A 14,213-nucleotide genomic window follows, 5' to 3' on the forward strand; every position below is an offset into this window, starting at 1 on the left:
CCGATTGGATAACTCCTCTTTCCTGAAGTCACTTCTGCGGTAAGGGACAAATTGGAGATTCTCCCCTCTAGGCAAAGCTAGGCAATTCTTTCAGGTTTGTTTAAATTCTCACGAGTTCAGGTTCTTTAATCCAAGGATGAGCTCCAACATCCTTTGTGACAAAAAATATTGCTTTGCTGCCTCTAATGCTCTGCTCTCCTTTTTAACTTAGAATTTGGTTGCAAACTTTGCTATCATAGCTTCCTATATGTTCTTCCCCTCTCAAAGCATATCTCTACAGTACCATGAATCACATGAGCCTTATATCCAGGTAGAAATGATAATTAGCTATTGTTAAGGCACCCAACAGCATTTTATGGAGTCAAACAGATATACAGCACAAAAACAGACCCTCAATCCATCTTGTCCATGCCAACCTGATAGTCAAAATAATCCAGTCCCATTTGCTAGCATTTGCCCATTTTCCTCTAAACCCTTCCTATTCATATACCCATCCAGATGCCTTTTAAATGTTGTAATTGTACCAGCCTCCACCACTTCCTCTGGCAGCTCATTCCATACACATACCACCCTCTGCAAGAAACCATTTCCCCTCAGGTCCCTTTGTATCTTTCCCCTGTCACATTAAACCTGTGACCTCTTGTTTTGGACTCCCCTACCCTGGGGAAAAGACTTCAGTTATTCACCCCATCCGTACCTCTCATGATTTTACAAACATCTATAGGGTCACCCTCAGCCTTGACGCTTCACAGAAAATAACCCCAGCCTATTCAGCTTCTCCCTATAGCTCAAACCCTCCAACCCTGACCCCACCATCCTTGTAAGTCTTTTCTGAATCCTTTCAAGTTTCACAACATTCTTCCTATAGCAGGGAGACCAGAATTGCATGCAGTATTCCAAAAGCAGCCTAACCAATGTCCTGTGCAGCCACAACATGACCTCCCAACTCCTATACTCAATGCACTGACCAATAAAGGTAAGCATACCAAACACCTCCTTCACTGTCCTATCCATCTGTGACTTCACTTGCAAGGAGCTATGAGCCTGCACTCCCAGGTCTCTTTGTTCAGCAACACTTCCAAGGACCACATCAATAAGTGTATTAGTCCTGCCCTGATGTGCCTTTCCAAATTGCAGCCCCTCAAATTTATCTAAATTAAACTCCAACTGCCACTCCTCGGCCCATCTAATTAAGGTCCAGTTGTACTCCGAGTTAACCTTCTTCACTGTCCACTACACCAATTAATTTAAAGTAACCCTACTTACAAAACCTAAAATTACTAACACCTCCCTGGGATTTCAAGACCAAATATCCACAATCAGCACAGCTGCCTTGGTCATTGTTCACAGGTGCAAATACCTGGCAGCTTTATTCCCCAATAAAACAGATTGTCCCCTCTTTAACCTTTCAGTCACTCATGCGTGTTATTGGGTAGAATTCAAAACGGGCCTGTTGATTCCCTTCATTCTTCAATCTTACTCTAAATTAAAGACACAGGGTTCAATCACATCTGAAATCAGCAACGCCACTTTCGTTGGGTTTCATGGCCGGTATCTCTTTGAGGTGGGGTGAATGTTCCCATGCCGTTCTCCCACACTCACCTAATTAACCATGCACCACACCCCTATGGCACTCTGCTCATCCAACAACAGCCCAATTCTCTCACATACCACAGACAAAATACTTGCCACTGCTGGACAAGCGACCAACTGCACTACCTCCCTTCAATGCTGTCTGAGACATCCCAACTATTGCTCACCAGTATCAAGACAGGTTGTGCTCTGACTGTTCCCAGGGTTAAATACTAATTGTTCAGTGTCATTTATAATGACTGGCCAAAAGATAAATCTAGGAACCCTTCCTGAGCAACTATATTCCAGGAGGCACTACCTTCAGAAAACGGTCACAGGCAGGCACTTCAAGAGGAACACGTAGTGCTAAAAATCAGTCACTGAAGAATTTAGAAGTTAATGTGCAGAGAGTTGAGTTCTTATAAACTCAATCATTAAACATTGTGCAGCTACACAGGGAAAAGGAAATAAGTTTGATCACACAAACCCTTCATATTGCAACAGGTTTGCATTCCGTTCATCAGTTAGAAATTTCAGTACAATTTCAGTTGAACAAGTGCTGAGGTGCCAAAAGTGCTACCTTTCAGGGAAGACATAAACATTTTTTAATCAGCCATAATTGCTAATACAGATTCAAAAACAAAAATTGGTGGAGAAACTCAGCAGGTCTCATTGCATCTGTGGAGAGAAAGCAGAGTCAACGTTTCCGGACCAGTGACCCTTCATCAGAACTAAAACAGATTATTTGGTAATTATCACGTTGTCAATCTGGAACCTTACTATGTACCAATTGGCTGCCACATTACTTAGTACACTTGGCAAGTATGTAGTACATTATTGGCTGGAAAGTGCTTTGGGATATCTTAAAGCCATGAAAGCTGCTATATAAAGTGCCACAGTTCTTCAAAACAGGTTGTTCCTCCCCTATGCTCTGGTCTGACAACTTCTACAGCCCGGCACCCACTGTGGCCCAATGGGAGGGCGGTGGTGTGGCAGTGTTCAGGCTGGTGCATTGCTAATGTGCTCACATTGAGGACCAGGACAACAGCCCTCAGTTCTGAGCAGGACATTAATGCATGCAATCTCCTGTGACCTGGTAAGTGCTCTACTCCAGTACTGGCTCAGTTCAGAGGCTGTTTGGTAACAGAAGTATACCTGCAATTAGGAATCAAAATCTCCATGTGACAAATGTGTTTGTTTGCGTCAAATTCAAAACTCAGCTAAATAAAGAATTAACTTAAAGGACTAGTTGTTTAAACAGACAATGAGTCATGTCTGTGATGAAGTGATGAATGCAGGTACAGTTACAATGGTTAAAAGACATTTGGATAAGTACATGAATAAGAAATGTTTGGAAGGACATAGTCCAAGTGCAGACAAAAGAGACTAGTTTAGTTTGGGATTAATATACGTCCTTGGGGGTGCTATTGCTAATGCTGTGGGGGACGGCTTAAACTAATGTGGCAGGGGGATAGGAACCAAATATTGGACTGAAAAGAGGTGGAAACGAAAGCCTGTAAGGAACTAGTTAATGGAGTCAGTGTGACTAAAGGGAATAGTAGCCGGGGAGCAGATGACGAACACAAAGGGACAGGTGGTCTGAGGTGCATTTGTTTTAATGCGAGAAGTGTAGTAGACAAGGCAGACGAGCTTAGGGCTTGGATCGGTACCTGGGAGTATGATGTTATTGCTATTACTGAGACTTGGTTGAGGGAAGGGCATGACTGGCACTGAGTTGTCCCAGGATATCGATGCTTCAGGTGGGATAGAGAGGGAGGTAAAAGGGGTGGAGGAGTTGCAGTAATGGTCAAAGACAATATCACAGCTGTACTGAAGGAGGGCCCCATGGAGGACTCAAGCAGTGAGGCAATATGGGTAGAACTCAGAAATAGGAAGGATGCAGTAACAATGCTGGGGCTGTACTATAGGCCTCCCAACAGCGAGCGTGAGATAGAGGTACAAATATGTAAACACATAATGGAAAGGTGTAGGAGAAACAGGGTGGTGGTGACGGGAGATTTTAATTTTCCCAACATTGACTGGGATTCACTCAGCGTTAGGGGTCAGGACGGAGCAGAATTTGTAAGGTGTGTCCAGGAGCATTTTCTAGAGCAGAATGTATGTAGTCCAACTCGGGAAGGGGCCATACTGGACCTGGTGCTGGGGAATGAACCTGGCCAGGTGGTTGATATTACAGTAGGGGACAACTTTGAAATAGCGGCCACAATTCCGTAAGTTTTACAATACTCATGGACAAGGATAGGAGTGGTCCTAAAGGAAGAGTACTAAACTGGGGGAAGGCCGACTATACCAAGATTCGGCAGGATCTGAGGAATGTAGATTGGGAGAAACTGTTTGAAGGTAAATCCACATTTGATATGTGGGAGGCTTTTAAGGAGATGTTGATTAGCATGCAGGAGAGACCTGTTCCTGTGAAAATGAGGAATAGAAAAGGCAAGATTAGGGAGCCATGGATGACAGGTGAAATTGTGAGACTAGCCAAGAGAAGAAAGGAAGCATACATGAGGTCTAGGCGACTGAAGACAGACGAAGCTTTGCAAGAATATTGGGAATGTAGAGCGAATCTGAAAAAAGGGGTTGAGGGCGAAGAGACGACATGAGATATTGCAGGCAAACATGGTTAAGGAAAATCCCAAAGCCTTTTATTCATATATAAAGAGCAAGAGGGTAACTAGAGAAAGGATTGGTCCACTTAAGGACAAAGAAGGAAAGTTATGCACTGAGTCAGAGAAAATGGGTGACATTCTTAACGAGTACTTTGCATCGGTATTCACCAAGGAGAGGGGGATGACGGATGTTGAGGTTAGGGATAGATGTTTGCTTACTCTAGGTCAAGTTGACATAAGGAAGGAGGAAGTGTTGGGTATCCTAAAAGACATTAAGGTGGACAAGTCCCCAGGTCCGGATGGGATCTATCCCAGGTTACTGAGAGAAGTGAGAGAGGAAATAGCCGGGGCCTTAACAGATATCTTTGCAGCATCCTTAGACACGGGTAAGGTCCTAGAGGACTGGAGACTTGCTAATGTTGTCCCCTAATTTAAAAAGGGCAGCAAGGATAATCCAGGTAATTATCGACCGGTGAGCCTGACGTCAGTGGTAGGGAAGCTACTGGAGAAGATACTGAGGGATAGGATCTATTCCCATTTGGAAGAAAATGGGCTTATCAGTGATAGGCAACATGGTTTTATACATGGAAGGTCATGTCTTACCAACTTAATAGAATTCTTTGAGGACATGACAAAGTTGATTGATGAGGGGAAAGGCTGTAGATGTCATAAACATGGACTTCAGTAAGGCGTTTGATAAGGTTCCCCATGGCATGATGATGGAGAAAGTGAAGTCACATGGGGTCCAGGGTGTGCTAGCTAGATGGATAAAAAAACTGGCCAGGCAACAGGAGATAGAGAGTAGTAGTGGAAGAGGGTTTCTCAAATTGGAGACCTGTGACCAGTGGTGTTCCACAGGGATCTGTGCTGGGACCACTGTTGTTTGTGATATATGTAAATGATCTGGAGGAAGGTGTGGTGGTCTGATCAGCAAGTTTGCTGATGACACTAAGATTGGTGGAGTAGCTGATAGTGAAGGGGACTGTCAGAGATTACAGCAGAATATAGACAGACTGGAGAGTTGGGCAGATAAATGGCAGGTGGAGTTCAATCCGGGCAAATGCGAGGTGATGCATTTTGGATGATCAAATTCAAGGGCGAACTATACAGTAAATGGAAAAGTCCTAGGGAAAATTGATGAACAGAGAGATCTGAGTGTTCAGGTCCATTGTTCCCTGAAGGTGACAACGCAGGTCAATAGAGTGGTCAAGAAGGCATATGGCATGCTTTCCTTCATCGGACAGGGTATTGAGTACAAGAGTTGGCAGGTCATGTTGCAGTTGTATAGGACTTTGGTTCAGCCACATTTGGAGTACTGTGTGCAGTTCTGGTCGCCACATTACCAAAAGGATGTGGATGCTTTGGAGAGGGTGCAGAGGAGGTTCACCAGGATGTTGCCTGGTATGGAGGGCGCTAGCTATGAAGAGAGGTTGACTAGATTGGGATTACTTTCATTAGAAAGACGGAGATTGAGGGGGGACCTGATTGAAGTCTAAAATATCATGAGGGGTATAGACAGGGTGGATAGCAAAAAGCTTTTTCCCAGAGTGGGGGACTCAATTACTAGGGGTCATGAGTTCAAAGTGAGAGGAGGAAAGTTTAAGGGAGATATGCATGGAAAGTTCTTTACACAGAGACTGGTGGGTGCCTGGAACGTGTTGCCAGCAGAGGTGGTAGACGCAGACACATTAGCTCTTTTAAGATATATTTGGACAGGTACATGGATGGACAGGGAGCAAATGGGCACAGACCGTTAGAAAATAGATGACAGGTTAGACAGAGGATCTTGACTGGCGCAGGCTTGGAGGGCCGAAGGGCCTGTTCCTGTGCTGTAGGTTTCTTTGTTTCTTTGCCAGCCTGGACTGGTTGGACCGAAGGGTTTGTTTCCATGCCATATGACTATGACTGCAGAATGTAAAGCTAGTCTCAATGATGCTAACTGTGACTGATTTGTGGTAGAAGCCCATATAAATCACTAATGTCTTTTAGGAAAGATGTACCATCCTTATCTGGTATGGCCTACAAGTCCATAGCAATGTGACTGACTCGTAACTGTGCTCTGAAATGACCCTGCAAGCCCCTCAGTTCAGGGGCAATTAGAGATGGACAACAAATGCTGGCTTTGATAGTGATGCATACATATTGAAAAATAAAGAAAATTAAACACGAATGATTTTATTCACAACATAATTGAACATTTTACAAGTTACAATACAAAAGGGTTATTTTGGTTTCAAACTTCTTCCTCAAGTATATACTCCAGGTGTACGGTGTCCAAAATTGGCAGAATGAAAATCAGATCAGAAACTATATGGACTTCATAAATTGTATCATGTTTGATAATATTTAGTTGTGGCATGCACCTCCAATAATGCAGCTCTCGCTCGGTTACCACACTGAATATTGTGACCTGTGAACTGAATTACAGTCTGATTTCAGAGTGAAGAGTTTACTAAATCAACTGATGCAAACTTGCTTCATGGGACTATAATTGAGGATTACGGTCATAAGAATTGAACTCTCCACACATCAGCTTCAGTGCTCTGCAAAAACTAGATTTAAACATCAAAGTTCCCCCTTTAAGTAGCTGTCTGATTCAGAAGGTAGGATCTTCAATATTAAGTCACACAGGAAACAGTAAGATAAGCAATTTGGTCCAAAATGTCACCTTGAGAGGGCAAGTTCAAAGAAAAGAATAAAGATCAAAAACATAGTTTCTGGAGAAGCTCAGCAGGTCTGGCAGCATCTGTGGAGGAGAAAACAAAGTTAACGTTTCGGGTCCGGTGACCCTTCCTCAGAACTGATGGTGGCTGGGAAAATGTCAGTTTATATGCAGAAAATAGGGAGGTGGGTGGGGTAGAGAGTAAACAATAGGACAGAGGCCCAAAGACAGAGAAGGACAGTTGAACAGATGAAGGAGTTGCTAACGATCAGGCTGGGAGGGTGAATTGTTAATGGACACTGTTCATGACTAACAATGGAGGATGTGTAGTGGCAGGCTATGTGGGATACAGGGTGATTTGGCTGTCTGGATTCAGAATTGGTTGGCTGACAGGAGGCAGAGAGTGGTTGTAGATGGTAAGTATTCTGCCTGGAGGTCAGTGCTGAGTGGTGTCCCGCAGGGCTGTGTTCTTGGGCCTCTGCTCTTTGTATTTTTATAAATGACTTGGATGAGGAGGTTGAGGGGTGGGTTAGTATGTTTGCCGATGACACAAAGGTTGGAGGTGCCATTGATAGTATCGAGGGCTATTGCAGGCTTCAGCGAGACATTGACAGAATGCAGAGCTGGGCTGAGAAATGGCAGATGGAGTTCAACCTGGATAAATGCAAAATGATGCATTTGGAAGGTCGAACTTAAATGCTGAATATAGGATTAAAGGCAGGATTCTCGGCAGTGTGGAGGAACAGTGGGATCTTGGTGTTCAAGTCCATAGCTCCCTCAAAGTTGCCACCCAGGTGGTTAAGGTTGTTAAGAAAGCATATGGTGTTTTGGCTTTCATTAACAGAGGGATCGAGTTTAAGAGCCGTGAGGTTATGCTGCAGCTCTACAAAAACCTGGTGAGACCACACTTGGAATATTGTGTCCAGTTCTGGTCGCCCTATTATAGGAAAGATGTGGAGGCTTTGGAGAGGGTGCAAAGGAGGTTTACCAGGATGCTGCCTGGACTGGAGGGCTTGTCTTACAAGGAGAGGTTGACTGAGCTTGGACTTTTCTCTCTGGAGAGAAGGAGGAAGAGAGGTGACCTGATCGAGGTGTACAAGGTAATGAGAGGCATGGATAGAGTTGATAGCCAGAGACTTTTCCCCAGGGCAGGATTGACTGCCACGAGGGGTCATAGTTTTAAGGTGTTAGGAGGAAGGTATAGAGGAGACGTCAGAGGGAGGTTCTTCACCCAGAGAGTTGTGAGCGCATGGAATAGTTTACCAGTGGTAGTCGTGGAAGCAGAATCATTAGTGACATTTAAGCGACTGCTGGACATGCACATGGACAGCAGTGAATTGAGGGGAATGTAGGTTAGGTTATTTTATTTTTGGATTAGGATTATTCCACGGCACAACATTGTGGGCCAAAGGGCCTGTACTGTGCTGTACTTTTCTATGTTCTATGTTCAAACAAGGCCTGGTGGGTGGGGTAGGGGCCTGGGACATGGGAGAGTTTAAGCCCTAAAATTATTGAAGTCAATATTGAGTCCGGAGGGCTGTAGAGTCCTCAAGTGGAAAATCAGGTGTTGTTCCTCCAGCTTGCGTTGTGCTTCACTGGAACACTGTAGCAAGCCGGAGACAGAGATGTTGGCCAGGGACCAGGGTGGTGCATTGAAGTGGCAGGCAACTAGTAGTTGCATCTGTCTCTGGCTTGCTACAGTGTTCCAGTGAAGCACAACACAAGCTGGAGGAACATCACCTCATTTCCTGCTTGGGAACCCTACAGCCTTCTGGACTCAATACTGAGTTCAATAATTTTCGGGCCTAAATTCTCCCATGTCCCAGGCACCCCCCCACCCCACCCCACACACCAGACATTCTTACTACATAGCCTGCCATTACTCACCCCCCTGTTGTTAGTCACTAACAGTCCCCATTAACAACTATTCACCCTCCCAGCCTGATCATTAGCAACTCCTTTGTCTGTCTAACTATCTTTCTCTCTCTTTGAGCTCTATCCTATCGTTTACTCTCTACTCCACCCACCTCCCTGTTTTTCTGCATAGAAACTGACGTTTTCCCAGCCACCATCAGTTTTGAGGAAGGGTCACCGGACTTGAAATGTTAACTTTGCTTTCTCCTCCACAGATGCTGCCAGACCTGCTGAGCTTTTCCAGCAACTATGTTTATATTCCTGATTTACAGCATCTGCAGTTCTTTTGGTTTTTAAAAAGAATAATAACGATGGGGCAGACAGTTCAGGACTGAATTTCTTTAAAGCCACTGCCAAATTGAAGGTCAACAATTAAAGTTACTTATTTAAAAAGCTCCAGCAACACTCCTGCTCCTTCAGTTGAACCCAAGAGTCCCGTCATTCCAAATTCATTCCCTGGTTATTATTAGGTCATTTCAGCAGGAAAGTGATTGGGCTGCTACAGTTTGACTCAGAGCTCCTAAGCTAATGATAGGAAAATGAGCCAGGCATCCCATATTGGATCATTACCTAATGAAGTTTGCTGAAAGATATAGACAGGCTTTGATGCCTCTGTGAGCTGACTGCCAATGCTCCATGTCCAATGGGCTAAAACAATGGAAGGCAGCTAACACCTGTTGACCAATACCATGGCAAGAAGCCAAAATCTTCTCTAGCAAGGGGTTCCTTACCATGGATCAGAACAGCCGATTATTTCGCAATGCAAACTCTGAGGCAGCAATTGTGATTTCAGTCAGAGACTCTGGCTGGGACGTAGATATATTTTTCCCTAAATGTTGTATCCTTGCACTTTCACTGTCCAGATTAGCACAGGGTTGCTCAATGGTTGGCGCTGCTGCCTCAAATTGCGGAACACAGGTTAGATTCCAGCCTTGGATAATTCTCTGTGTGGGGTTCGCACATGGTCCCCGTGGATGTGTGGATTTCCTCCAGGTGCTCCATTTTCCTCTCAGTCCAAAGCTGTGCAAGTTAGGTAGATTGCCCATGGTAAATCCAGATTTACGAGGATAAGGTAGGGGATGGATGTGGGATGGGATAATGCTCAGAAGATTGGTGCAGACTCGATGGGCCAAATGGCCCATTTTGGCACTGTAGGGATTCTATGATTGGTCTTTTTCTCACTACTCTGATTGGGCCTTTTGGTTCTGTGCTCCAATTGATTAATTTGATTAAATTGATTTCCTTAACTTTGCTAAGAGAAGGTAGTTGTATAGTGGTACCAGGAGCAGTCCTAAACCCCAGACTAAAGGTCTGGGAACAGGGGTTCAAATCCTGGTGCAACTCTAAGTGGTAATTTTTAAATTCAATGTTCAAAGAATCCCTAAGCTTTGCCATAAAACCATCTGGTCCATCAATTCTGTTCTTTAAGGAAGGAAATCTGACATCCTTGTTCAGCCTAGGTAGAAATCTGGTTGATTCTTAGCTACCCTCTGAGCTATTGGGGATGGGCAATAAATGCTAGCCCAGCCTGCAATGCCTATATCCAAAGAACAAATAAAAACAAGCACTTGTCATGCAGAAATGGTAAGAACTGCAGATGCTGGAGTCAGAGGTAACACAGTGTGGAGTTGGAGGAACACCGCAGGCCAGACAGCAGAGGAGCAGGAAAGCAGGGATGGGAGGGAGGGTTGCTCATGGGGTTTTACCAGTTTCAAAATTTCCCACTCATCATCCCGTGACGAACCCTTCCTCTCATCCCCACCTCTTCCACTTGACACAACCTGTCCAATCTTCTCTCCCACCTATCTGCTCCTCCCACGTCACTGACCAATCCACACCACGCCCTACCTGCATTCATCTATCACCATCCTACCTACCCTCCCCAGCCCTACCCCTCCTCTCTCTGTTGATTTCCCAGCTGCCTTACACCTCCCCCTTTCTGAAGAAGAGTCTTGACCTGAAATGTCAGCTTTCCTGCTCCTCTGATGCTGCCTGGCCTGCTTAAAGTGCAGATTGTGCTCACGTGCTCTGACACTTGTTGTGGGGCAGTCTTGGAATCAGCACTGAGGCTCCATGACATGCACATACTCAACTGGCAGCTCCAAGACCCCTTCAAAACTATTACAGACAAAAATAAATGTGCCTCTGCACCATGACCCCCTGCCTGTTCGCTGCTCTCAGTTTGGGATCATACAAATTTTCAATCACTAATATGGGGTCACAGTGGGAAACTATTTGAGAAGCACAGCTTAAAGGCCAAGAGAGAGAGGGACCAACCTTGTAATAATTAGTCACCCACAATCTCAAAACATTTTACAGCCAGTGAATTAGTTGTAAAGAACAATCTGTGTTGCAATTTGCACACAAGATCCCACACACACGCCAATGAAATAATACCCAGATAACCTGCTTTCATAGAATCACCACAGTGAGGAAGGAGACCATTTGGCCCATCGAGTCCACACCAACCCTCCAAACAGCCTCCCAACTCGACCCAGCCCCTGACCCCAACCCTGCATTTTCCATGACTAACCCACCTCGCCTGCACATCCCCGAGTACTCTGGGCAATTTAGTATGGCCAGGCCATCCAACTTGCACATCTTTGGACAGGATGGGGGGAGAGAGAGAACTGGAGCACCCAGAGGAAACCCTCCCACGCAGTCACTGGGAGAATGTGCAAACTCCACACAGACGGTCGCCCAAAGGTGTAATCACAACCAGGTCCCTGGTGTTTTGAGGGAACTGTGCTAAACACCATTGCCAACCATGAGCTTTAGGATAAACATTGGGGAAAATACCAGGGCTTGCTCCCCATTTCTTCCACCCACACTAAGTGTGCTGTTTTAGGTCCACCCCAGGGGACACATGAACCTGCAAAGTAAAGGCTTCAGAAACTGTGGGGAACAAACTCATTAACGCAACGTGACTGTGTTCAAATAGCACGAAACGACAATTAGGTCAGTGATGCAAATACTTAGAACGCAAATGCCCTCTAGTTATAATGTCTGCAGTCACAGTAGCGACAGTACAGAAATTGTGTAAGTGTCCAGCACTTCAGCTCTTTATAGGCTCATAACAAACAAATCTCAAGTGAAACAGCTTCCCGGTAATGATTAATATTCCAAATTTGGTATATTTATATCACACACAACATACAGATCCTTAAGTTCCAAATGGCAGAAGCTCTACTAAAGCATAAGGAATGTCCTTTATGGGATTCCCCTGATTTTTAAAGCTAATTTAAAAAACTACAAAACCGGCTTATTTTGACCCAGTGTTTAGTTAATCAAACACATGACAAATACGAGCCCGGATAGTAATTGTGGTCAAGTCAGAACACACAACTTTTGTTACAGCTGCCTGACGAATTCCACGGACTGCTTTAACAGTGCTCAGCAGCCTGTTACATGTTTTGCCATAGATTACCATCCCTTCCTGCACCTCAACTGACTTTCAACAATAATGACTTCCTCTGTTTTGCTGCACTTCAAAACAGAAAGAAGTCAGGCCGAATGTTAGCACTGACTTACCTGCAGTTCGTGGATAAGAAATTAAAGAGATAGCACACTGGAATCGACACCAGAGATAACACGAAGACCCTGGTGGCGGAGGAAGCAGTCATGCTTTTATCAGAAATTAAAATTATCGTGTGTCACGTTGCTACTGTAATTGACAAAACTATTCTCCGTTTCCGTTATATGGCACTCCAGGATTTGTATTCTGTCTGCTCTCAGCTCCTGACAAGGTTGGATCAAAGGGAAAGCAGGGTATCGCTCCTTCCAAAGAGAACTGCAACTTCCTCTTGCCTTTTTGTCTCCCACTCAACCTGCAAGCCGCAAAATAATTGCAGCATTAATAGCGATGAAAGCCCAGTAGTTGTCCTGGGGACCGCTTCTCTGTGAGGATGATGGTTTCTGCATTCAAACACACAAAAGGCTACTGGCCAGGATCCCAAAGTACAATCACATTCCACTTCCAGGTTCTGGGCTGCTCTCCAAAATCCCAAGCGTCAGTACGTGGGCCAGCTGGTAGTCAGAGCCCGGGGAACACTGAAGCTCCTCTGGGTTATTCTGTTTCTGTGTTTTTGTGGCAAAGTGTGGTAAGGAGGATCAAAAAGCACGGTGCATTTGACAGGGAGATTTTGTCTGTTCATTTTAGTTCCGGCTGCACAGCGCCACCATCGTCTCTCCCAGATTTGCAGCCGAGGTAAAATGAAAACTATAATTAGCCCTTATTTGTGTCAACCCTGCGCGCTTGCAGGTACTTGCTTGAAGGTCGAGCAAGGCGCGTTTCTAATTGTCTGACCCTTCAAAGTCATGTTTCCATTCTGCATGTGTCAGAGTTTGCAGGGAAGATTAAATTAAGGAACATGACAGCGAGGGAGATGACAATTGGCAGATCATATGTGACAGGCAATTCTGATGGTGCATTTTGAATAAATAAGCAGTGTAGAGATGTACTTCAAATGGTGAAATTCCTCAAGGCATTGATGCAATTGGAGGGAAATCATTTGAATTATATAGGAATAGAAGGTGGCCGCAACCTTCAGGAGCTTGTTCATCTGTTTTTAGTTGCACCAAGTCTGATCTGTATCTGCACGCTACTTAACTGCCTTAGTTCCAGATCAATAAAATGTGAGGCTGGATGAACACAGCAGGCCCAGCAGCATCTCAGGAGCACAAAAGCTGACGTTTCAGGCCTAGACCCTTCATTCATCCAGCCTCACATTTTATTGTCTTGGATTCTCCAGCATCTGCAGTTCCCATTATCACTTAGTTCCAGATCTTTCAGAACAAGATCTAACAATCGCAGACTCAACAGGTAATAGTTGAAGGAATTCCAGATTTCTATCTTGCTTTGAGCTAAGAAGGGTTTCTTGTCCTCACTCCTGAACATTTCACATAGAATCCCTACAATGAGGAAACAGGGCCTTTGGCCCAACAAATCCACACCGAGCCTTGGAGCATCCCACCCAAAACCATCCCCCTAAAACTCACACACCCCTGAACACTATGGGCAATTTAGCATGGCCAATCCACCTAGCCCGCACATCTTTGGGCTGTGGGAGGAAACCGAAGCACCCGGAGGAAACCCGCAGAGACACAGGGAGAATGTGCAAACTCCGCACAGTCACCCAAGGCTGGAATTGAACCCCAGGTCCCTGGTGCTGTGAGGCTGCAGTGCTAACCACTGAGCCACCATGCTGCCCCCGAGCTCTAAATTTGAGGACAACATTTGGAAATATATATTCACTGTGGGGGCACAGTCTCTTCAGAATGCCCAGACTAGATTGCTGTTCCTTTTCAAAGTAAAGAACACAGAACAATATAACACAGGAAAAGACTCTTCGGCCCTCCAAGCCTGCACTGATACATTCTGCCCTTCCATACTAAAACTGTCTTCACTTACAGGATCCTTATCCCTCTATTCCCTTCCT

At 45.0% G+C, this 14,213-nt stretch overlaps 1 protein-coding gene across 2 annotated transcripts in view; it reads right to left on the bottom strand.

Moving 5' to 3' along the window:
* Positions 1–13,023, bottom strand: part of LOC125467243 (transmembrane 6 superfamily member 1-like) — an 87,722-nt gene extending 74,699 nt beyond the window's left edge. The window contains exon 1 of one of the 2 annotated variants that reach the window (XM_059639244.1): positions 12,307–13,023. In XM_059639244.1, the coding sequence (XP_059495227.1) occupies positions 12,307–12,398 (92 nt within the window). In that variant the 5' untranslated portion in view covers positions 12,399–13,023. The remainder of the gene's footprint in view (positions 1–12,306) is intronic. The other variant, XM_048562823.2, reaches the window with a different exon arrangement.
* Positions 13,024–14,213: the final 1,190 nt, after the last annotated feature.

Source organism: Stegostoma tigrinum, chromosome 33 (assembly GCF_030684315.1).
Source record: "Stegostoma tigrinum isolate sSteTig4 chromosome 33, sSteTig4.hap1, whole genome shotgun sequence".
Lineage (NCBI taxonomy): Eukaryota > Metazoa > Chordata > Chondrichthyes > Orectolobiformes > Stegostomatidae > Stegostoma > Stegostoma tigrinum.